This window comes from Bubalus kerabau, chromosome 5 (assembly GCF_029407905.1).
Source record: "Bubalus kerabau isolate K-KA32 ecotype Philippines breed swamp buffalo chromosome 5, PCC_UOA_SB_1v2, whole genome shotgun sequence".
Taxonomy (NCBI): domain Eukaryota; kingdom Metazoa; phylum Chordata; class Mammalia; order Artiodactyla; family Bovidae; genus Bubalus; species Bubalus kerabau.
Genome location: NC_073628.1, coordinates 23,765,523 through 23,789,487, shown reverse-complemented (window position 1 = coordinate 23,789,487; position 23,965 = coordinate 23,765,523). Strand labels below are relative to the sequence as shown.

The 23,965-nt window shown below is 44.5% G+C and overlaps 2 protein-coding genes across 6 annotated transcripts in view; one reads left to right on the top strand and one right to left on the bottom strand.

Annotated features, from left to right (window-relative positions):
* Window positions 1–497: 497 nt before the first annotated feature.
* TBRG1 (transforming growth factor beta regulator 1) lies at window positions 498–12,338 on the top strand. 2 transcript variants are annotated; one of them, XM_055581280.1, is made up of 9 exons: window positions 501–912; window positions 2,565–2,635; window positions 3,620–3,852; window positions 4,440–4,576; window positions 4,874–5,020; window positions 8,851–8,948; window positions 9,180–9,290; window positions 9,681–9,823; window positions 11,992–12,338. In XM_055581280.1, the coding sequence occupies exons 1-9, from the start codon at window positions 763–765 to the stop codon at window positions 12,135–12,137; spliced, it is 1,236 nt and encodes a 411-aa protein (XP_055437255.1). In that variant the 5' UTR covers window positions 501–762; the 3' UTR covers window positions 12,138–12,338. The 2 variants fall into 2 exon arrangements, with proteins under 2 accessions (XP_055437256.1, XP_055437255.1); XM_055581281.1 differs by lacking the exon at window positions 9,180–9,290 and having other exon boundaries at window positions 498–912.
* Window positions 12,339–16,994: 4,656 nt separating this feature from the next.
* Window positions 16,995–23,965, bottom strand: part of SIAE (sialic acid acetylesterase) — a 37,717-nt gene continuing 30,746 nt past the window's right edge. For all 4 annotated transcript variants that reach the window (XM_055581276.1, XM_055581277.1, XM_055581278.1 and 1 more), the window contains exons 8-10: window positions 20,753–20,910; window positions 19,581–19,773; window positions 16,995–17,668 (exon numbers count right to left, since the gene is read on the bottom strand). In XM_055581276.1, the coding sequence (XP_055437251.1) occupies window positions 17,417–17,668; window positions 19,581–19,773; window positions 20,753–20,910 (603 nt within the window). In that variant the 3' untranslated portion in view covers window positions 16,995–17,416. The remainder of the gene's footprint in view (window positions 17,669–19,580; window positions 19,774–20,752; window positions 20,911–23,965) is intronic.

Below are 23,965 nucleotides of genomic sequence, written 5' to 3'. Positions count from 1 at the left end.
CCTCAGCGACCCCATGGACTGCAGCCTTCCAGGCTCCTCCATCCATGGGATTTTCCAGGCAAGAGTACTGGAGTGGGGTGCCATTGCCTTCTAATCTGAAAGCAGGGGACTTCTTTTTTCTATTCACCACTGTAATCCCAGTAAAATGACAGCGTACTGGGCCCTCAGGAAACATCTATGCGAGCTGTATGAAGAAAAGAAGCAAAGACAACAGCAGTCCCTTTATGCGCTCCAGCGCGTCGTACAATCGGGTAAGGCCAGTCTGTAAGGAATGTGGGAAAGAGGTGCTAAAACACTTCGGGCTTAGGAACCGTGTGATTTTTGTGTGTTGGTCTTTAGCTCAACAGTAACAAGCCTCAGCTAAACACACACATGTACACAACGTCTCAAACGGTCGGTCGTTTCCAACCGCTCTCCCTCTTCACCAAGCCCCGCCTCTCCTCCGCCTCCCGAGCCGCGGATCCGCCCTGCCGAGACCGGATTCCAGCACCGGAAGTTACGTGAGGTTGACGCCGTGACGTAACCTCCGGTCGCGGCTGACTTCCGAAGCAGATGCGGAAGTGCAGGAGGCGCCTGGAGCTCGAGTCGGTTCGGTTACAGGATTTCTGGCCTAGCCAGGCGCCTGGTGAACCTTCTAGAGAGGTCGTTTCTTAGAGGCCCGCTCCCGCCAGCCCAGCCCAGACCAAGCGACGTTGAGGGCCGCTCCTCAGCGGAAGGGCCGATGCAGGCCGCGCCCTGGAGCCCCCGTAGCGGGGCCGGACCATGAGCCTGCTGGGCAGCCTGGCCTCTTCGCCGCGAGACCCGCTGCAGTCCAGCAAGGCCAGGATGAAAAAGCTCCCGAAGAAGAGCCAAAACGAAAAGTACCGGCTCAAGTACCTGCGGCTGCGCAGAGCAGCCAAAGCCACGGTGTTTGTAAGTATGCCGGCGAACCAAAAAAATAAAATAAAATAAAGTATGCCGGCGCTCGGGCCTTCTCCACCTTTAGCCTCTCCTAACTCGCGAAATCTTTCCCCGAACTGTTCTCCTTCCCAGAGTGGCAGTGTTAATAGAATGTTAGCTCTTCCAGGGTACATTACTTGTGGTTAGCCTTGTGCGAATTACGTAATTCCTGTAATTCTGTTTCCTTGTCTACAAATGAGCGCTAATAACAACCTACCTTGCTGAGTTAATGAAGATTAAATGAGGAAAGTTAAGGGGCCAGTACCTAGAAGATGTGTCAGTAAGCTTTAGTCATTATCCTTATTGCCATAGAATCCTTGGAAATGCCTTTGGTTCTCCAAAGAAACTTGAGAACTCTGGCAGAGCCCTGACTCCAACAAGTCAAACACCTGATTCTAGTTTATTACTTCATTACCGCAACCTGTTTCCCACGCACTCCGCACACCTACAAGCCAACCCCTTCCCTGAACAGGCACATGAAACTTTAAATAGTCCCCGCTTCTGCTCTCTTGTGAGTTTTCCGAGTTTTCTGCTGATCTTTTATTGTAGGTGCAGGGGGTTTATTGAATGAACTCTTTCTGGTTTGCCAGCCACAACTGTTAGACGATATTGTGGCTTGCTCAAGCTCAGCTCAGTGCTTGGAGATAGCAAGTATCTCAAATGTCTTCCCACATGTGAATCAACACCTTACCTCTTCGCATACCAAAATTTGAACATCCCTTAGCTTTTTTGGACGCACAGGGAAAGGTTTGGAAATTAGAACACTTATTCTGAGGACATTTATTTGCCACCTGCTATGTGCACTGGAGAGAAGTAAGAAAAGCAGAATTTAAAGGATTTGGTATCTAATTGATGTTGCCTTTCTTTTATCCCTAAATATTAGCGGTACCTAAAGCTTGGCACTTGTATTATTATTAGACTATTGGTTCCATCAGACCCATGAAGAAGGTTTTGTGAAGAAAAAAGGTATTGTTTTGATCGTTCAATGTTTGAGGTCCCAACTGTGGAACATCCAGATTGAAACAGTCCCCTTAGGACTCATGTTTGAGAGATGAATGGAGCCATCAGTAAAGAAAGATGATGCTTGAATACATATAAATAGGTTGTGAAGTTTAAAATTTTATAGACTAGACTTCATTTTGTTCCATCCAGATTTTTCTCTTTAAGGTTCATTACTGTATGCTTTGCTTTGGGTTAGGTTGCTTTATAAGCTCCCTAAGAGTCAAGGCACTTGGGAATGAGGATGTTCCCCATGGTTATAAGGGTTGAGGTAAAGTATCTATAGATTTGAGCAGTATGGCCTTCTCACTGCTGAAGGCTACCCTAATTAAAGTGACCATATGTGTTGATTTTTCTGGGACACCCTACTTTGCCGTATTGTTCTGGCAAAATCTTTACTAACTCCCACTTTTCACTGGAAGGTGGTGCAGTTTCCAAATTACTACTCTGCCCATAGTAGAAATTGGCCCTACCTACTTACAGGTTTCTTTACAGTTTGCACTGTAGACTGGCTCCTCTTCTCCCTAGCAACACATAGCTCTTTGATTTGAAATATAGCTCCTCTTCTCAGCATACTCTGATCTTTTATTCCTTTTGTGTGATTATATTCCAAATTTTTCTTCAAGGAAAATGCTGCTATTTGTGATGAAATTGCTCGTCTTGAGGAAAAATTTCTTAAAGCAAAAGAAGAGAGACGGTGAGCTGGGGTCACTTTGTGTTCAGAATCACATTTTTGGTGATTGATACGGTGTTGGTGCCCTTGGGGGTTTTTTCCTCCATCAAGATTTTTGTACTTTGCACCGGCCACCAGTGTGGTCCAGAGAAACTCACAGCCTGTGGTACTGATTCATAGCAACCCAGGTCATGTTAGACTGTGATGATGAAACAGCGCTCTCCATCTTTCCAACAAAACCCTCTGACCACATCTAATAAGTAATCTTATTATAACTGGGCTATTATAAAAGCCAGGGAATTAAAAACTACATTTTTTTTCCTACAAATATTCAGTATGTAGTAATTGATGCTTTTGAACTGTGGTGCTGGAGAAGACTCTTGAGAGTCCCTTGGACTGCAAGGAGATCCAACCAGTCCATCTAAAAGGAGACAAGTCCTGGGTGTTCATTGGAAGGACTGATGCTGAAACTCCAATACTTTGGCCACCTCATGCAAAGAGTTGACTCATTGGAAAAGACCCTGATGCTGGGAGGGATTAGGGGCAGGAAGAGAAGGGGACGACAGAGGATGAGATGGCTGGATGGCATCACTGACTCGATGCACATGAGTTTGGGTGAACTCCAGGAGTTAGTGATAGACAGGGAGGCCTGGCATGCTGCGATTAATGGGGTCGCCAAGAGTCAGACACGACTGAGCGACTGAGTACTCTGAGTGAGCAGCTCATGATACGTGCCCTTTGGAAGCCTAACATCTTCCAGCATCCAGTTAGAAGAGCTCACCATATGCTCTCCATATGCAGAAGGGATGCACTGTAGTCCTTTATCCTTAGCTTCTTGAGGTGTTATCCTCTGGAGCTTCGTTTTTCCCAGGGTTTAATAAGAACTTGACTTGTGTGAATGTGATCGTCTTTGCATGTACTTGTGACTTTTCCTAGTACTTGAATAAAATATGGAATTGAGACAAAACAGAAACTCATACCCCTGCTCCCTTTCCTCCCCAACCTCAGGTACTTGCTAAAGAAGCTCCTCCAGCTACAAGCCTTAACCGAAGGGGACGTACAGGCTGCAGCTCCTTCCCACAGCTCCAGTTTGCCCCTGACTTACACTGTGGCCAGCTCTGTGGGAACCCTCCAGGGAAATGGGCCAGTCTCTGGGCCGAGCACTGGGGCTGAGGAACCATTTGGGAAGAAATCCAAGAAGGAGAAAAAAGAAAAAGGCAAAGAGAACAACAAACTGGAAGGTACCTTGGCGAGAGGATATCAGTTGTCCTGGTGGCTCAGCAACTAATGAAAAGAACCTGGTCCTGACTGGTAGACACTCGGCCACAGAGATGATGTAAACTCTCACTGGTCCTTAAGCACCCCTGGTAAAAGCCCTTGAAAACCAAGTGTCTTCAAGCCACTCTGGGTAGAGGATTCATGGTTAGACCTGATTAAATATAATGAGAGAAGTTCATGGCTTCCCCCACTTCTCCTACACTCCCAACTGTCTGGGAGCCTCCAGTTCAGTCTTTCCTAGAGGCAGGGAAATGGGCTCGGTGGCCTCTGAGCACATGGATGGCTTGGGAAATTGCTGACCTTATAAGGGAAGCCAGAGGCCTTACAAAATGTAAGGCTTCTAGATCCTAAGCACTGATGCTGAAATTGGTTACAGCCAGGTGGGCGGGTTAGAAAGATAAACAGGGCTTTGGAGAAAAGCCCCATGTGCCCTTTCAGTGTGTGCGTAGAACCAGGATTGTCTCGTTGCTCTTAGCATCGTGTAAATTTTTTCCCTTCCCCTCAGCATTGGGAGGGACCTAAAGTGGGTGACCCCAGATTTGCGTTTCAGTTCTGAAGAAAACATCCAAGAAAAAGAAAATGGAGGCAGGTGCTCGCAAGCCGGTTCAGCCCATTGCCCTGGACCCCTCAGGACGGCCTGTGTTCCCCATCGGACTGGGGGGCCTAACAGTGTATAGCCTGGGGGAGGTGAGTGAGCCCAGCGACCAAGAGAGAGGAGCAGCAGAGATTCGGGAGTGGGGTTGAGCCTGCCCTCCCTGTTCCCATTAGCAGCAGTCCCTCGCTGATCCAGACCAACCCCTGAAAACCTCCAGTCCCTAGGAAAGCAGATTGTTTTCATCGGCTGCACATCCAGCGCTCTTTGTCTCTCTGATCTGAGTCACTCTTTTCAGCCCCAAGGTGGTTCTAGAGGCTTCCACAGGACCCTGGGCCTTTCAGTTCTCCAGCGACCTCAGTGGCAAGTTGGGGGGATCTTTTCTTTTCCAGATCATCACCGACCGACCTGGCTTCCATGACGAGACGGCCATCTACCCCGTGGGCTACTGCAGCACTCGGGCCTGGGCCAGCATGCGCGCTCCGGACCAGGAGTGTCTATACACCTGTCAGATCAAGGATGGTGGCGCGCAGCCTCAGGTACCCGCCCTAAGGATAACTGCTGGGTTTTGCTTCTTTTTCCCCTCTTGTTCTGAGAACCTTCTCTGTGACAGGCACTCTGTGAGTAAGTGATGGAGCCGGGATGTGAATCTGCATCCGTGTGATTCCCCGACTGACACCCCTTCCCGTGAACCGTTCTGCTCCTCACGTTAGTGGTGACCATGTGAGGCCTGACCAGACTGCTTGTGTGTGAAGTTCAGGCTTACACTCAGGGAAGATTAGTGTGACACTCGGCCCGTTCAGGTGGAACCAAAATGGAGGCAGCAGATAAACTACATATTCACTTTTGCCTGCACGTGCTCTTTTTTTTAAATTTATTCCTTTATGTTCAGCTGCACTGGGTCTTCATTGCTGCGCACGGGCTTATTGCGGTGGCTTCTCTTCTTGTGGAGCACGGGCTGTAGGCGTGCAGGCTCAGTAGTTGTGACGCTTGGGCTTAGCTGCTGCACGGCCTGTGAGATCTTCTGGGACCAGGGATTGAGCCCGTGTCCCCTGCATTAGCAGGCAGACTGTAAACCACTGGACTACTGGGGAAATCCCTGACTGCGCATCCTCTCAGTGCTGTGGTTCAAGACGGTTCATTTTCCCACACCATGTCCTCTGATCCTTGGGGAAGATAGACTGTTGTCAGAGTTTCAGGCTTCGCTGTCTGATGATGTTGCAGGTGGCTGGAAAATGGGGTGGAAGCTTTGAGCAGAAGCTGAGAGCCTGCCTGCCACTTGTGGATAATTCTGCATTGCTCCTATCCTTGTTAGAAGGCTCTTAAATGCAGCTGAGAGTTCTGATGACCTTGGCCATGCAGCATTTCTCTTTAGAAAGTGTTCTAACAGACAGACTTGATGATGTAGCAGTGTTTATAACAAATCTATATATTTAAGGAAAATCTAATCAGAATCCTAATAGAACGTAAATGACAACCCACAAGCTGGTCCTTAATTTCCTCTGGAAGTGTTAGCTGCTCGGTCGTGTCCAACTCTTTGCCATCCCATGGACTGTAGCGCACTAGGATCCTCTGCCCATGGGATTCTCCAGGCAAGAATACTGGGGTGGGTTGCCATTTCCTTTTCCAGAGGATCTTCCCAACCCAGGGATTGAACCTGGGTCTCGTGCATTGTAGGCAGATTCTTTACCACCTGAGCCACCAAGGGAGCCCTGAAAGACAAATGCTGAAGTGTTTTTGAAAACACAGATTCTGTCGGCTTTTTGTTTCTTTTATTAAGTCATTACTCCATCCACACAGGATTTTCAGGTACCTTGTGTGCTTTCATTTTTTTTCCCTAACTGACATCAAGTGACACCTTTGAAGTGAAGTGAAGTGGGCTTTGCTTGTGGTTCAGCTGGTAAAGAATCTGCCTGCAGTGCAGGAGACCTGGATTCTACCCCTGGGTTGGGAAGAACCCCTGGAGAATGGAAAGGCTATCCACTCCAGTATTCTGGCCTGGAGAATTCCACAGACTGAGCTTTCCTTTTTTTCTCTAACTGACATCAAGTGACACCTTTAATGTATACTAAATACATGTAATACTTTGTTGTGTTTCCAGACAGTTCTGTTTCATCTATTTGACTATAAATCCCAGTATGACTTTTACTTGCTTTAGCTTCATAGAATGTTCTATACTGTAATATGTTAAAACATAGAACAATATTTTTATTGTCCTAGGGTGAGGGGAAAGGTTTTCTTTAGCAAGATGTGAAAAGTAGAAGCCATAATGGAAAATAGTAACAGATTTGACTATTAAAATTTTAAACACTTCTGAATTACAAAAACCACCATGCTACTGCTAAGTCATTTCAGTCGTGTCTGACTCTGTGCGACCCCATAGACGGCAGCCCACCAGGCTCCGCCGTCCCTGGGATTCTCCAGGCAAGAACAGTGGAGCGGGTTGCCATTTCCTTCTCCAATGCATGAAAGTGAAAAGTGCAAGTGAAGTCGCTCAGTCGTGTCCGACTCTTAGCGACCCCATGGACTGCAGCCTACCAGGCTCCTCCATCCATGGGATTTTCCAGGCAAGAGTACTGGAGTGGGGTGCCACCATAATCAAAGTTAAAACTCAAGCAACAAACAAGAAGAAAACATATCACAGTGGATTAAAATCCATATAAAGTGCTCTTGTAGTCTAAGATATAAAAGCAATCAGATGGGGAAAAAAAAAAAAACAGGTATTTCACAGAAACAGTGCAGATGGTCGATGAGAGCAGATAGCACTCGTAGTTAGGGAGATGAAAATAAAACAAAAAGATCTTATTTTTCTCACGCAAATATCAAATAGATAATAGCAAATGTTGGCCAGCGTGTAGGAAAACAAGTACAAATGGCATTAGTAGGAGTGAAAATTGTAAAGTTCCTTTTTTTGGAAGGCTGCTGGGGTAGTATCAACAATTTTAATGTGTGAATCTTTGGTCCAGGATACTTCTAGATATTCTGGAATGTCTTAGATGCACAAATGTGAACAGAAGAGTTACATATAACAGTATAATTGCGACATTGTTTGCAATAGCAAGAATTTAAAAGTAGCCTAAATAGCCATCAGTAGGTGAATGGTTAAAAATTAAAATATATCCACCTTGTATAATATTATACAACAGTTAAAAGAATGAAGTAGAGAAAGATCCCAAAACCAAAATAATACATTTTAGGCTTTTAACTGTGCTTTGCTCGAATAGGATATATAAGTGTACACACAATATAAAAGGTTGGGATTGGCGTGATCAATATCAAATAGAAGAGCAACCCTGAAATATTCGAAGATAATTGTTAACAGTTTTTTCATGAATTAGCTGAGAAATCAGTATAAACCATCAGAATGTTAAATTTGCAACATATGTCATTGAAATAATAAAACCATTCTGACTGAAACTACTCACAAGATAATTTATTATTAACAAAATTTAAAGAGCTCTGAAATTTGACACAGGAAAATTGAATCAAGTGAAATAATAGCCACAGAGGAAAACTAACAGTAGTAGAAGCCACTCAGTAGGGTTTGTTTTGGATTCTTAAAAAAAAAAATGATAAATGCACATAATTGTAAACACATACATACTATTTATAAATATATATAGTGTGTATGTGTGTGGGTGTATATATATATAGCTATACAGAAAATAGATTAATCCTGTATGGAATAATTTGATTAAACTTTGAAAGACTGGAAACTGCTTAATTGAACTTAATAGAAAACTGATTAAGGAATTTAACTGACTAAATATAGAACCTGTTACAGAAAAGAATTTTCTTTTTCTTTTTCTTTTTTTTTTTTTGTCAAAAGTCTTTAAACAGTATAGAAAATTTGTCAGGGAATTGTTAGCTAGATCACACTTGTTACAAAATACTTTCCTGGCAAAAATTCCTCAGTATTAGTAGAATTTTGATCTAACAGTTTCTTTTTATAAACAAGATATTTTACAACTCAAAAAATAAAGTGAAATGGGGATTTGTAGTCAAAATGGCCTAGATCTCTTCCTAGATACTGTAAAATCAATGTAAGATTATGTGGAGAACAATCTCATTTGTTTTAAAATATCATCTGTACTTATAGCTTATAAATATGTTAGTGGATAAGAAAGCATCTGGAAAGGTATGGAACAAGTTAAGCATTGCCCTCTGGACAGTAGTTAAACAAAGGGTGCAGAATCAAACAGTTGAAAGCCTTTCTTTGTTTTATGGCTTGGAGTGTCTAACAGCCAAGACACGGTTAAACAAGAGGCACACCTTGCTTCAGGCTCCAGAGTGAAGAACAGCAGTAACAGCAGTGTGACTGCCACCTTCTCCCTGAAGACTGGGCTCACTGCTCCTTTATCTTTCTCAGTTTGAAATTGTTCCTGAAGACGACCCCCAGAATGCTATCATCAGCTCCTCCGCTGATGCCTGTCATGCAGAGCTGCTCAAGACCATCAGCGCGGCTATGTAAGTTGACTGGTAACTGGAAGGCAGGCTAGAAAGGTCAGTTGGGGTACAGTGAGACCTTCTCTCTTGCTTTTAATGAGTAGAGATCCCTTATTGTATAGAAAGCTAGCCTATGTCCTTGGCGTATCTTGGCAGCTACAGGCTCCAGACTCTCCAAGTCAGGAAAGACTACTCTGTGTGTTCATACTCATCTCTCGGCTCTCAAGCAAAAATTCTCTGTCTCCCATTTAGGGGAAAACTAATACCCAACCTGCATCCATCTGGAGCTGACTTTTTTGGGTTTTCTCATCCAACCATCCACAACCTGATCCAGAGTTGTCCAGGAGCTCGAAAATGTGTCAAGTAAGTGGGGTCGAACCCATTTCCTTGAAAGAAGCTCCATGGTCAGTGGGCCAGGGACTAAACTGGTGGTCACTGCTCTGCTTGTTCATCTATTTACTGAGCTGCTTCTGTACATAAGGCACAGTATTGTCTTCTGTGGCCTGTGGATGGTACCCCGCTGTCCTGAAGGTCTTAGCATTTTGTGCATCATGACAGCTGATGGATGGGGAAGTCCTGCAGAATAAGTGTCACTAGAGACGCCTGTCTGTGTGCTTTTCAATTTTGGTTAGTTAATATGTTTTTCAGATATATATAGGAGAGCCCTAAAGAAAAAAATACCTAATCCCTTTGGAGGGACGAGTGGATTAATAGCCAAAGGACGACTCAATAATGTTCCCTTTGGTCCTGCAGTTACCAGTGGGTGAAGTTTGATGTGTGCAAACCTGGAGACAGCCCCCCACCACAAGAACAGCTAGAGAATGACATAGCTACAAGCTTTGAAGCCTTTCAGAGACACACCTTCGATGAAGATCATAGTGATCCCATTCTACAAGGTATCTTTTTTATTTTTCCTTTCTGGTTTGAAAGTTGACCATTTTTAGGCTACCCTTCCCTCTTCCTTCATCACCGAGAAGCCCACTGACCTGGGCAGTGAGTGACAAAGGCTTTCCCTGCTCCAGCCACAGGTAGCTCTAGCAGAAGTCTCAAGGCGTGGCTGAGATCCTGGGGTGGCAGGGCTCACCGAGAACTTAGAGAAGCTCATTTTCTAAGCTGGATGTCCTCAGCAGAACTCTAAGGGGAAGTTCACTGTGGGACTTGAAACATAACATGTAGTAAGGAAATCCATGGCCTTGATCCTGCCTATCCTCCATGGATTCCCCCCACAAATGAGTGGAGTGATCAGAGGATCCAGCATGGGTGTCATATAGGGAGAGCTCTGGACTAGAAATGAGAAAATAAGAGTTAACTTCTCTGTCTTTACCTACTGTGCTCTGTAACCTTAGGCAAGTTACTTAATCTATTGCAGCAAGAGTTTTCTCCTTTTTTTTCTTTAACATTTATTTTAGTTGATTTACACTTAATTTCTGCTGTATGCCAGAGTGATTCAGTTATACATATATACTTTATATTCTGTTTTGTCACGGGATATTGACTATAGTTCCTTGTGCTATACACTAAGACCTTGTTTTTTATCCATTATGGGTGGTTTTTATCCATCCATCCATAAAATATCCATACATTTTATCCATGTACATACTAGTATGCATGTCTAGTCTGCTAATCCCAAACTCCCAATCCTTTCCTCTCCCTTGGCAACCACGTGTCTGTTCTCTATGTCGATGAGTCTGGTTTTGTTTTGTGGATATGTTCATTTGTGTTGTATTTTATATTCCACATATAAGCAATATCATATGGTATTTGTCTTTCTCTTTCTGACTTACTTCACTTTGTATAATAACCTCTGTCCATCCATGTTACTGCAAATGGCATTATTTCATTCTTTTTTATTGCTGCATTATATCCATTCTATGTTTACATACCACATCTTCATTCATTCATCTGTCAGTGACTTGACTATTCTGTTGCTATGAACATAGGGGTGCCCATCTCTCTGCGTTATGGTCTTGTCTGGGTGTATGCCCAGGAGTGGGATTGCTGGATCATGGCTTATAGTCTTGTCTGGGTGTACGCTCAGGAGTGGGATTGCTGGATCATGCTTATAACTCTGTAGTTTTTTGAGAAACCCCCATACTGTTTTCCACAGTGGTTGCACCAGCGTACATTCCATCAACAGTGTAGAAGGGTTCCTTTTTCTCCACAGTCTCCAACATTTATTATTTTGTAGACTTTTTAATGATGACCATTCTGACTAATGTGAGGTGGTACATCATTGTAGTTTTGATTTGCATTTCTGTAATAATTAGGGATGATAAGCATCTTTTCTGGAGAAGGAAATGGCAACCCACTCCAGTGTTCTTGCCTGGAGAATCCCAGGGACAGAAGAGCCTGGTGGGCTGCCGTCTATGGGGTCGCACAGAGTCGGACGTGACTGAAGCTACTTAGCAGCAGCAGCAGCATCTTTTCATGTGCCTATTGGACATATGTATGTCTTCTTTGGAGAAATGTCTGTTTAGATGTTCTGCTCATTTTCAATTGGGTTTTAATTTTTTTTTAACTGTATAAACTATTAGTATGTTTTGGAAACAAAACCATTGTCAGTCGCATCATTTGTAAATATTTTCTCCCAGTCCATAGGTTGTCTTTTTGTTTTATTGTTTCCTTTGCTGTGCAAAAACTTTTAAGTTTGATTGGATCCCATTTGTTTACTTTTGCTTTTATTTCTTTTGCCTTGGGAGACTGACCTAAGAAAACATAAAACATTCAATTTATGTCATATGTTTTGCCTGTGTTCTCTTCTAGGAGTTTTATAGTGTCGTGTCTTATATAAAGTCTTCACCATTTTGAGTTTTCTTTGTGTAGGGTGTGGGGTTGTGATTGATTCACATGTGGCTCTCCAGCTTTCCCAGCACCACTTGCTGTATTTCAGCCAGTTTGCTTCATTGTAAAAGTAAATATCTGTCCTGTCTCATCAAACAAGGGCAGAATTGGGCTGACAGATGCAAACGAGTTGAAAGAATTAAAAGGATATGTGTGTGTCTGATCAAGCCAGTCTCCTAAGATTCCCAGGCAGCAGTGGAACTTAAGGAATTTTTTTCTCCAGGATCCTTGGACCTCCCGGAGCTTCAGCCTACAGCCTTTGTGTCTTCTTACCAACCCATGTTCCTGACCCATGAACCCTTGGTAGACGCTCACCTACAGCACCTGAAGTCTCCGTCACCGTGCAGCCCATCTCAGTCTTCGGATTGAAGTAAAAGGAGTCAATACCACATCATTCTCATCAGGATGGGTATTTTAGCTTAATTAGACAATATAGAAGAAGGCAGCAACTCAGGAGTGAAGAAGATAGTAAATTAACACATTTTGTCGCAGAGGTTCCCATGGTGACAGCTTTCCTGGGAAAAACTTCAACTTGGTTTTATTTTTAGTAATAAATTTCTGTTGACAGTTCTGCTTATTTTCATCTTGTTGTCATCATGATATAATCAGAATTTTACACCTTCTGACAACCCTCCACCCTTGATTCTGAGCCTGGGTCGTTGACTGTCTCAGCCCCTGCAACCAGCTGCTGCTTTATCTTCATGTCAGTGTGATCAGAATCAGATCCTACTCATCCCCAAGCTGGAAGGTCCAGTGCCGGGGTCCAGCCCCGGTGGATCCAGGGAAATTCGAAGGAGAGACGGCTTCAGCGATCAGGATACGATAGCTTTAATTAAATATTAATTAGAGATATAAAGAGTAATAGAATAAGGATAGCTCAGTAGGAAAATTCAGTGGAGAAAAGGCTGAATAACTTGGCTTACGTGGAAAGCTAATAAAATTCCAGGGCAAGGAGTTTACGTCACCTACGTAGGCCGCAGGCGTCCTCCCGTTCTCCTGAAGGAGAGGAGACACTAAGGCCTCCCCGGTCAGATCTTAGAAGCCCAGGCATAATTAGTAGGCTTGACGAGCCTCCACGTTCCAGATGGGGATTCAGCCAGGTGAGAGAAAGAACGACATGGGGAGACCAGTCTTTTAAGGAACTGATCCCATTCTTTATTTTCCATGGTCTACTTTTATACACTGAGATGTTTATACAAAAGTCACGCAGGGTCAGCAGTCCTGACTTTTATTAAAGTCAGGTGCTTCATACAAATGTATACAGAGGTCTTAGGGGTGTTACATCATCTTCTGGCCAGGGGGCCTGCTGACAATTTATGACCCTCTCCTTGTGACAACGGTCAGTCAACCAGGACACTTATTTCTCCAGGGGTGATTATTCTTAAAACAGACGCCACCTTCCAAAGGTACCAGATGAAGTTACATTCCTATAGGGTGAGGGTGTAGAATTTATTTAGCCTAAGGTCTAATGTGATTAATATCAAAGGTTAATACTTATTTCTTCTATATATTCATTAATGTGTATAAGGAGCAAGAGATATGTAGCAGCAAATATTGGCTCAACAATGAAACCCTCCACCAGTATAATTTCTAACTAGCCCACTAATACTATACTAATAATTTTCTAACTTCTCAAAAGAATCTGTTTTTAGAAAGTTCAGAGCATCTCGTGCCTCTCACGGTTGGGAGGCTGTGAACAATCACATGTGGCCGGACAATCCTGTCAGGCAGGCTCGAGAACCTTCAGAGGAGTTTGTAGGTTGAAACACTCAGGTCATGCTCAGGAATTATTATTAACTGGAGCTCTAAGTTAACTCTTTTTCAGAGAGGTAGTGGGGGACAGCCCCCCGTAAAGTCAGAGGTGTAGGTGAGAGCACAAAGTTATAAAGTAGGCGGACTCTGGTTTTGGGGGTAGATGCTCGAGAATTTCCAGGGGGACTCCTGAGGCTCGATCCCGCCTTTGCGTATGCCGAGCCTCCTTCCTCATGACCTTTGCCACGGGCAGAGTTCCTCACGCAAGACCCACTGTTCATCTTCTTCACATTTCACAAGAGGATCCAAAAAGTCATCTCTAGCCTTGTCTACATCCCCTTTGTGGCTCCACTGAATACACTGAAGCCACACACTAACACAAATACACATGATTGGTTCCATCCTCCTTAACAGACTCACCCCATCGGTTCATTAGCTGTGTAATAACACTGCATTCTATATAACAGAATTTTCTGGACTCCACTTAGAGCATTAAGGTAGAGGCTTACCCTATCACTGAAGCCCAGCCGGTTCACCTCCACTGTACCTTGTGTGATGATTCACTGTCAACCAGCCAGGAACCAGGGCTGTCTGGAATGGAACGAACCAAAGGAGGCCAGAGGTAGAAGGATGGGGAAGGAGTGGAGGAACTGGATTGTCACTGTGCTACAATCCATAGCCACTAACGGAGAAAACAAACGGGGCCTCGCATTTTATGGGACTGGATCTGGACAGTCGAGGGACGAATCAAATGCAGCCTTTAGAGCACATCACACTGGCCACCACAACGTATCAGATGCTAAAGTGACTAATGTTGATTTTATGACTCTTAATTATGGTCTTACAAGTCTGTGTAACTTTTATAGTGCAAAAATACAATAAAATATGGATAATAGCAAATCGGGATAGAAAGGAGAGCGCTCAAAACTGCTGCATGTTTTTCAGTTTTCTTCTCTACATCAGATGCCAGAACCCATTTGTACTTAACACAGAAATGGTATCTGCTGCTTTTATCACATAATCTGTATCTTTCCATTCTGTTACAGCCCAAGTTAATTACAAGTTCACAGTGAGCTTCATTAAAAAGTTTTTATAAGTTAGTGCATGAAGTGAAGTAAAAGGCACTCAGTCGTGTCCAACTCTTTGCGACCCCACAGACTGTACAGTCCATGGAATCCTCTAGGCCAGAATACTGGAGTGGGTAGCCTTTCCCTTCTCCAGGGGATCTTCCCAACCCAGGGATCGAACTCAGGTCTCCCACATTGCAGGTGGATTCTTGACCAACTGAGCCACAGGGAAGCCCATAAGTTAGTGCATGGTTTACTTTAATAAGCATTCATTTGTAGCTTCCCTAGAAGTATTTTCAAACTACAAATCTCAGCCTTGTTAGTTGTTTTCAACTGTGGCAGTCAAGACCCACATATTTTAAAATTAAGTTCGAAGACAGAACATACTGGAATGCACTGGATGCTGAAAGGTTGAATTCAACTATACTGTGTATATAGGTGTTTATCTCCCACTCACACAGTACACATGGGGATATGTGGAATGACAAACTGTTTTTACTATGAATCATTGTTTTAAATAACTTGAAAAATACTGTCCTAGCTATACACTTAAAAATTGTTTTCATCTATTAGATTATTAAATATTTCTTAAGTTTGACAGTATTCAATGTCGGTGAGAATAGGGGGAAATATGGGACTTTACCTTGGTGGAAATGTCAACTGTTGAACCCTTTGGAAGGGTTAAGCTGTAGGTATTAAAATGTTAAACATATTTATTCTTAAACCTGTTAGTCCACATTAAGGACCCTAAGAGATTAAGTGCAGAATGATGTTGACATGTAACAGTTATCACAGTATTAGTTTAAAACCTTCTCTGTCTACTCATGGCAAATTGGTTAAAGTATGGGGCACCCACAAACTGAAGCAAATGAAATCTCTTTTCACTTTACCTAGGAAAATTATTTTGTTAGAATAAATAAAAGACACCAATTACTAAATAATATACAGTATAGTGGTGTGTAAAATGTGACCCAAACAAATCAAGTGATGTTCACCAAAAGACTGTCCAGATGATGAATTTGGGAGTGATTTTACTTGCTTATACTCTTCTTTAGCACTCAAGTCTTCTACAGTGATCATAAATTTCATTTTCAAACAGTATTATTTTCATTTGGGAAATAAACAATTCCTACAGAATGTTTTAAATTATTCAACCATTAAAAATAATTTTCACATGACTTTGCATGAAGATATCCACTACCTAAACCTAACTAGTTATATGGTGTGCCCTAGGTTACTAGGAGTGAAGGGAACACAGGCCTAGAGCTCTTGGCTGTCTCTTGCTCCTTCCAGGTTAGAACAGCTACTGAGCGCCTGTATGTTGGGGGTACACAGTAGCTTGATTTTTTTCTCAGGAGTTGGTGCAGGGTTCGTGGTTTCTGTGAAGTCAAATGAATCAGAGGCCAAGGTGCAGGTATGAGGAGTTAGATGTACGCTAGAAGTCCTCGAAGGAGCCAAAGTTCTTTGCATGCTGCATAGCTGTTTTGGTTTTTGCTAACTAAAATCTTGGTACTGGTACTTCCCTGGTAGTCCAGTGGTTAAGACGGCACTGCCGGGGGCACGGGTTCAATCCTTGATTGGGGAATTAAGATTCTGCTTGCTGTGTGGCACAGCCAAAAAATTTAAAAATAAATAAAATTTTAAATAAAATCCTGGCACTAACAAAGCATCCCTGCTGTTCAGTTACACTAGGACCCCTTGGGGCAGGTGTGGCGAGTGATGCGTGTGCTTCTGTGCTTGTTTTTCACGTTAAGACAATGGAAACTACTCGCAGATAAATCTTGCTCCTTTCTCAGCTTCAAAGGACAATTTGAAAGCCTGTTCCAAACCCAGTTTTGTCTAGAGATCAATGTGTACCCATGACTCAGGATGTTACTTTATTTCCAGCTTCTTAATAGATGACAATTATCAAGTGCCTTCAGCTGTTTTTAATCAGCCAATAAACACCGTTAGGATTCTCAACAGTATACACCAAAGACCTCTTTCACATTTGTCCCATCTGGATTATTTTTCTAAATGCTTATCATGTAGCTTTACTTTCAGACTCTCTTTGTTCTCCCATCTGGATTATTTTTGTTAAACCTCTTACCTGTCAAGAGCCCAGTAGCGCTATCTGCTCTCCCTGACCTCTGCAGTCACGTGGTTCCCACACAGGCTGCTCCACCTTGCCCTCTCTTGCCGCCTCACAGCTGTCCCTTCACACCTCCCAAAATCCCTGCGTGTAGTTGTGGTTTCTTTGTTTTAAACATTCACATTATCATTTAGACTGAAGGAACAGAATTGTTTTTGGCTTAGCACAAAACAGGGCCATCTTCACTTCTCTGAAAGACTTGTGTACCAGAAGAAACATTTCAGTTCCACATGAGGAAAAACTGTTGGGAAGCTTAGAATGGAAACTCTACAGAAATTTGATAACCACTTGTCAGATTTTATTAAAAAAGAAACACGTAAATGCTAGTCAGCCTCCATGGCCTTGAAATCTCTTCCAATCCTGAGTTTCCACAGTCTAGAGGTAACACAAAAGTGTTAAAGACTGTTCACTCCAAATAATTAAGGAAGTGAATCACACAGGTTCAACTTGTTTGTAGTTGGTAATTAATTAGTCTACTATGGATACCTGGCCTGGCTGAGGACAGAAGGCAAGCGTTCCATTCGCCTACCAGCCCTGGCATCTCAGAATATGGAAACAGCCATGTGCTAGCCGGGTGCTCTCAATGAGGCAGTTTGATTAATTTCCATTAAAAATCAGTAGTTGTCATTTAAACTCCTAAATGCCCAAATCTAAAGGATCCACACTTGTGTCTGAGACGTGATTACACTGCTGTGAAATCATTTAGCAGTCCTGCTGTGATAGCCAGGGCTCGGGTTTGTAATGAGAGCAATGAAGGGAGGAGCTGGCAGGGTACTGGTTGGGTGGTACAGGGGACACTGCTTATATTCACAAGGCCATGGGGTCCAGGCATACCGAAGAGCAGCTGGGGTGTCATGGCAAGACGTGATGTTCAGGGCCAGGGTCTGTGTGGAGAAGGTGTCCATGGGAGCTGGAAGCCACGTGCACTGGTGGTCACTGCAACACGAGACCTAAACAGGAGAGTCACGAACAGAAATGGTTAGCATAGTTGGGAGGATGTGCCAAGAGATGGGCCTGCTCTGCAGACAGATGGAAGAGCGAGAAGGGGCTGCTCTTGGCCAAGGGACATGTTTTCTACAATAACCAGGACAAATTGGGTCTGGTTATCACAGCCACAGATCGATAATAAAAGTTCACAAGATAAATAGCTGAGATCAAGAAATAAAACAGCAAATTACTGAGAGAGATAAGATAGCATGGAGACATGAAGCACTTAGGAAAGGCTCCCCTGAACAATCTTCCTGTGGTCCTCCCACCAATCAGGCAGGAATCTGGGTGAGCAGATTCCTTACTGGAATCTGGGCTGCTCTCTGACTCCCAGTGGAGCTGGGGGAAGAGGAAGGGGCACACAGAACTGTGGATGGTAAGCTATTCTCAAGTCAGAAAGCAATTCTGGTGAAGGGAGTGTTAAAATAGCCAGTTCCCAAAGGTTCAAATCTGTGCTGGCCCCAACTCCGACTCCAGGGCCAGGCAGTGGGCATATTGCCAGCAGCTGACTACAGAGGGGAACTCAGAGTGCCAAGATTCCAGGGCGCTGGGACTCACCTAAAACCCAGCATCCAGGGAAGCTAAGTGGAGTTAGGTGCTAAGTCAGGTGCTAATCCACCTGAGGCAGGGGGATTCCAGAGGAGGAACAGCCCCATGATCTCTTGTGTAATTAGTTTGTCTTCTACATTCTTTCACTGTCCCTCCAATGCCCTCTTTTCACTCACCACCCCCCAATGCCTAAGGGCCTCAGGACTCCCAAAGACACTCATTTAAATATTCCACCTGGGGATGCCTCCAGCCACCACCCTGGCCTTGTTGATGTTGTAGAGTTGCTCAGTTGTGTTCGACTCTTTGTGACCTTTCCCAGACTAGAATACTGGAAGTGGGTTGCCATTTCCTTCTCTTGGGGATCAGAATCCCCGACCTAGGGATTCAACCCTGCATCAGCAGGTGGGTTCTTTACCACCAAGCCACCAGGGAAGCCTCAACCTAGGAGACTCCTAAATAAGCTGTTTCATCAACAGCCTCAGTTCTGCAGTGAAATGATCCTCACCAGGTATTAGAAGCAAGTACAGAGTTCCATCACTGTGAAAGTGAAAGTCGCCCGCCATGTCTGACTCTTTGCGACCCCACAGACTACAGTCCATGGAATTCTCCAGGCCAGAATACTGGAGTGGGTAGCGTTTCCCTTCTCCAAGGGATCTTCCCAACCCAGGGATGGATCCCAGGTCTCCCACACTGCAGGCGGATTCTTTACCAGCTGAGCTACCAGGGAAGCTCATTACAGTAATTCAAACTAAGCTGCAAATCACCACACTTAAATCTCTTAAAGGAGAGATTAAACTCAAAATCAGAATTTAGGATAGTGTGACAAAAAAAGATGTCCAAGGATGAGGGAAATATTCTGCAGCCAGGATCCTTTCCTTTCAAATAGGTACCCACAAATAATGCTACCTGTCCTGAGCAAAAATGGCTGCTCTGGGAGGGAAAATACAAATGGAATATCTTTTTAATATGGACTCTTAAATTAATTTATTAATTTTAATAATTTTTTATTTTTAATTACTTGTTTAATTAACTAATTTGATTTATTTTATAAATTGTAAACAAAATTATATATTTTTATAAAATAAAAAGATTTATAACATTTATATATTTTTTATTTAATATTGATTTAATTTTTAAATTAGCTTTTGTCTCATCAAAATTGCCTCTAAGCAAATGAATAAAGAACTGCTTACTTGTCACTCTGAGATAAACCTAGCCCCTGACCAACCAAGACCTGCCTCGTATATAATTAGAGATGAGCCTCGGTGTGGAGGAAATCCTGATCCCCACGCAGGATGAACCCCTATTGTTTTCTGCAGCTCTCACCTCAAATATCTTGTCGTCACGCCTCTGCACCTCAATTGGCTGGGAATATGTGAGGTTGAGCAGCCCGGTGTCGGCCAGGAGTTCTATCTTCTGAGGCAGTGGTCCTTGAAAGATCAACTTCTCCCCGTAAGCCAAGGCACGGGCCCCCAGGTGCAGCCTGTAGGCCACCGTCTGCTTATCTCGAGGGTGAATGCTACAGGACAAAGAACAGGGAGAGAACTTAGGGTTTGGGCTCAACAATAGTCATATTTTTAAAAAAAAAAAAGAAATCTTATACAAAGAACCCTTTAAGAAGGTGAGACTGAATCTAATAGCCAGTGACCTGGGGCTAGTCAGCCTAAGAGAAATGGTGAATTGTAACCACAGACGGGTCTTCTATGCATCAACAACCCTGAAATAATTGACGGCTTGGAAGGAAGGAATAAGGGAAGAGGAGGAGGGAGGGAGGGCAGACTTTGGAACTAACCTAGAAGAAAGAGCTGTCGTAAGACTGTTGCAAGCACTCAACGTTCTCAAAGTGTTTCATCTGAATCAGGTTTTCACTACTTGGCCCCCTCCAGGTTTTATGTGTTCACGCAACAAACATTCATTCATTCAATAAACAAATATTCATTCAGGCTCCTGCTGTAATTGGGACACTCTGCACTGGGCTCCAGGTCACACTGCTATTCCCTGGTATCCTAGTAGGCGGTAGTCATCGGGGCTGTTCACCAACGTCCCGCTAGTCCTCCTCTGAGTCTGGGGTAGAATTCCACTTCCTGCTCTCACTAAAAATAGACATGGCCATGGGACTTGCCGTGGCCAGTGCAATGTGAGCAGAAGAGACTTGTGTTGCTTTGGGTGGAAGCCTCCAGCTGCAAATATGAGACTGTCAGGCAGCTGTGGAAGCACAGATCCCCCCCGGAGCCTCTGTCACTCTGGATCTGTGAATGACGACGACAGCAAAGCCCGTCCCTTCTTTGGACATGGGAGTGTCAACACGAAATAAGGTTCGGTGGCATCACGGCCCTGGGGTGGGGAGGGGTGTTAGTTACTGTAGTACATCCAGGGTGTGAATGATGGATAAATCATGCTTCTAGGGCCCATTCCTTAGGCCCGCTCACAAGTGAACATCAAGAGAAGGGCACAGAAAACACATATTACTGTTCAAGCAAAGCCCGAGAAGCACCCACCTGCCAAAAGTTGAGTTCCTATCACCGAGATCCACAGCGGCAGCCATGAAGGTGTTGGGCATCCTTTGGTTGGGGACGTAGCCAAAGTCGGCTGTCTGATGCCAACGCATCTGGGGAAGTCCATCATGCAGGGCTTCACCAGACAAATAGGAAGATAACTAGAAAGTAGACACTGTGCATCAGAACTTCACTGCATCAGAAACCTACACTTCAAAACAGCCAGAAAAACATTAAGAAAAAAAATGTTTTAAAGAAACCAACACTGGAGTCTTTCACAAGCAGACCCTGCTTCTGCTTCACTCACTCGCCCACGGGCTGATCCAACACGTTCTTACCGAGTCTCTCACCCTCATGGTTGAACCACTCATCCCACGAGCTGTGGTGGAACTCCACCCTCCAGCCCCCTCCTCGCAGCAAGACCTGGAGTCTATTTCTCCTTGCAATGAACTTGGGCTAAGCCTGTGATTTGCTCTGACAAACAGCATGCAGCTGAGGTGATGGTGAGCAGCTACTGAGTCTCTGCCTCAGGAGTGCTTGCCTTCTGGTTTCGTCTTCTCAGAACCCTGAGATGGCCACGGAACAAAAGTGCCGCTACCCTGCTGAAGAAATGTGGAGACAGCGGCCTTGGGAACCGGAAGGTCATGAGGAGAGAGGCGTTCATGTCCCAGCCTTCCCAGCTGAGGGTCCAGTCACGTGAATTCTGGATCCTTCAGTTCCAGCTGCAGGCACACGAGCAAGCCTGGCTAATGTCTCAGAGCAGAAATGAGCCGCTCCGGGGGACCACCTCTCCCTGCCTGGCCAACCCATGGAATGAGGAGCAAACGCAGTGGCTGCTGTTGTCAGCCCCGAAGTTCTGAGGCCGTCTGTTAGAAGGCAGTAGGTCACTGACCTATTGTACATCTGTGTACAATACAGGCCAAAGCTCTGTAGGGAAGTGGAGAGGACCCTCCCCTTGTTGCTAAGTCGTGTCCGACTCTTTGCAACCCCATGGACTGCAGCATACCAGGCTCCTCTGTCCTCCACTATCTCCCAAAGTTTGGTCAAATTCATGTCCATTGAGTCAGTGATGCTTTCTAACCATCTCATCCTCTATCACCCCCTTCTCCTTTTGCCTTCAATCTTTTCCAGCATCAGGGTCTTTTCCAAAGAGCCGGCTCTTCACATCAGGTGGCCAAAGTATTGGAGCTTCAGCTTCAGCATCTACCCCTGAGCACATAGCAGACTTCATCAAAGACCCCAGTCCTTCGCACGTTCCAGCAGCCATGCCCTGTCGCCAACTGGTCATGAGGTTTCTCCCACTGAAAGAAAGAGTACATTTTCCCCACCACTGATTCTTAGTAAACTCTCCTATGCAAATCGGCCTTAACACATGAAGTGATGAAAGGTGGTGGAGCTTCGCAATGAAATGTCATGAAAACTAGAAAATGGCAATAAAAAGACCCACTGAGTAACCCTGCTGCTTCCCACACAACACCCAAGAGAGAAGGCTGAAAGTGGGGCCATGTGCACCAACGGGCACCATGATGCAGATCCCTGCAGGAACCCCCTGGAAGAGTCTAGGGGGAGTTCCAGCCTGAAGTGCGGAGGGGAAAATGCTACCAAGAGCCACTCAAGCCAAGGAAGTTGTTTCAAAATGGCAGTTGGCTGAGAATTCCTGCAGTCATTCCCCACTACTTCATCAGCTGTACTACTACAGATTGACCACATGGGGGCACCAGCAGACTCTACAGCCACAGGAAATTCCTGTGTTTTTCCCCTGAGATATAAAGCAGGCCACTTGCAGGGATTAGGAGAAACACTGCTGCTAAAGAAGGCATGTCACAGCCACAGAATATAAAAGTGGCTGTATTTGCAGGATTCTACAATAGCATCTGTGTTTTGTAGTCTGGTTCACTGTTTCTCCAAAATCCTTCTGAAAAAGCATATACTCCCTCGAGACTGGTAGTCATGTCCAGACGTGAGAGATGGACTATAAAGAAGGCTGGGTGCCGAAGAACTGATGCTTTTGAACTGTGGTGCTGGGGGAGACTCTTGAGAGCCCCTTAGACTGCAAGAAGATCAAACCAGGCAACCCTGTAGAAATCAACCCTGAATATTTACTGAAAGGACTGATGCTAAAGCCGAAGCTCCAATACTCTGGCCACATGATGCGAAGAACTGACTCATTAGAAAAGATCCTGATGCTGGAAAAGATTGAGAGCAGGAGGACAGGAGAGCGACAGAGAATGAGATGCTGCTGCTGCTGCTGCTGCTAAGTTGCTTCAGTCGTGTCCGACTCTGTGCGACCCCATAGACGGCAGCCCACCAGGCTCCCCCATCCCTGGGATTCTCCAGGCAAGAACACTGGAGTGGGTTGCCATTGCCTTCTCCAAGGATGAGATGGTTGGATGGCATAACCAACTCAATGGACCTGAGTTTGAGCAAACTCCAGGAGATAGTGGAGGACATAGGGGCCTGGCATGCTGCAGTCCATGTGGTCACAAAGAGTCGGACACAACTTAGCAACCAAACAACAATAATAGGGTCTCCAGTCCTGAACTCCGGCTCCTCTCTCTCCCCATGCCTCAGAGCACACATCAGTATTAAACTCGCAGACACGTGGATGTAGCCCTGCCCTCTCCACAGAGCTCGCGTACCCATCTAACTTCGTGCTCCAGTTACTGCCACCATGGTTTCACATGCAGCCCTTTCAGCCAATTCATCTTCCTTTACAGACCAACTGCCCCTCCAGATTTTCCGACTTCTCTCATTTATAATAAACACGGGCATTTTCTCACTTGTGCCAAGCTTTACATGGACTAGCTCATTTAATACTTAAAATAACAAAGAGGTTCGATGTCTTATTCGAAATCACACAGCTAAGGAAGTGCCAGAGCTGAGATTCAAATCCCCAGGCTACGCTCGGAACCATTAAACTGTTGTATTTGACAGTTCCCTTTGAAGTTAAACATTTATAGTCCCAGTTTTTCACAAGCAACCAACATACTGTTGATGATGATAAAGCTGGCGCCCAAGGCTAAGGCACTTTTACTAAACCAGGAGTACAGGACAGGAGCAGGTCTCTCTGCTTCCTGCAGTATATTTCTAGTAGCTCACACAGTTTGTGGCATATAATAAACACTTAAACGTATTTTTGGCCTGAGTTGATTGAAGTCACATTCCAATCACCATGTACACCGGCTGAGAGGCAAAAAAAGTACCTCCGAGGACCAA

What these genes read in the sequence shown, in the direction of transcription:
- TBRG1 (XM_055581280.1), top strand. Translation starts at nt 763, where the DNA reads ATGAGCCTGCTGGGCAGCCTGGCCTCTTCGCCGCGAGACCCGCTGCAG. An exon ending in AAGACCATCAGCGCGGCTAT is followed by an intron (nt 8,949 to 9,179) that starts GTAAGTTGACTG and finishes TCTCCCATTTAG; the next exon opens with GGGAAAACTAATACCCAACC. An exon ending in GGAGCTCGAAAATGTGTCAA is followed by an intron (nt 9,291 to 9,680) that starts GTAAGTGGGGTC and finishes TTGGTCCTGCAG; the next exon opens with TTACCAGTGGGTGAAGTTTG.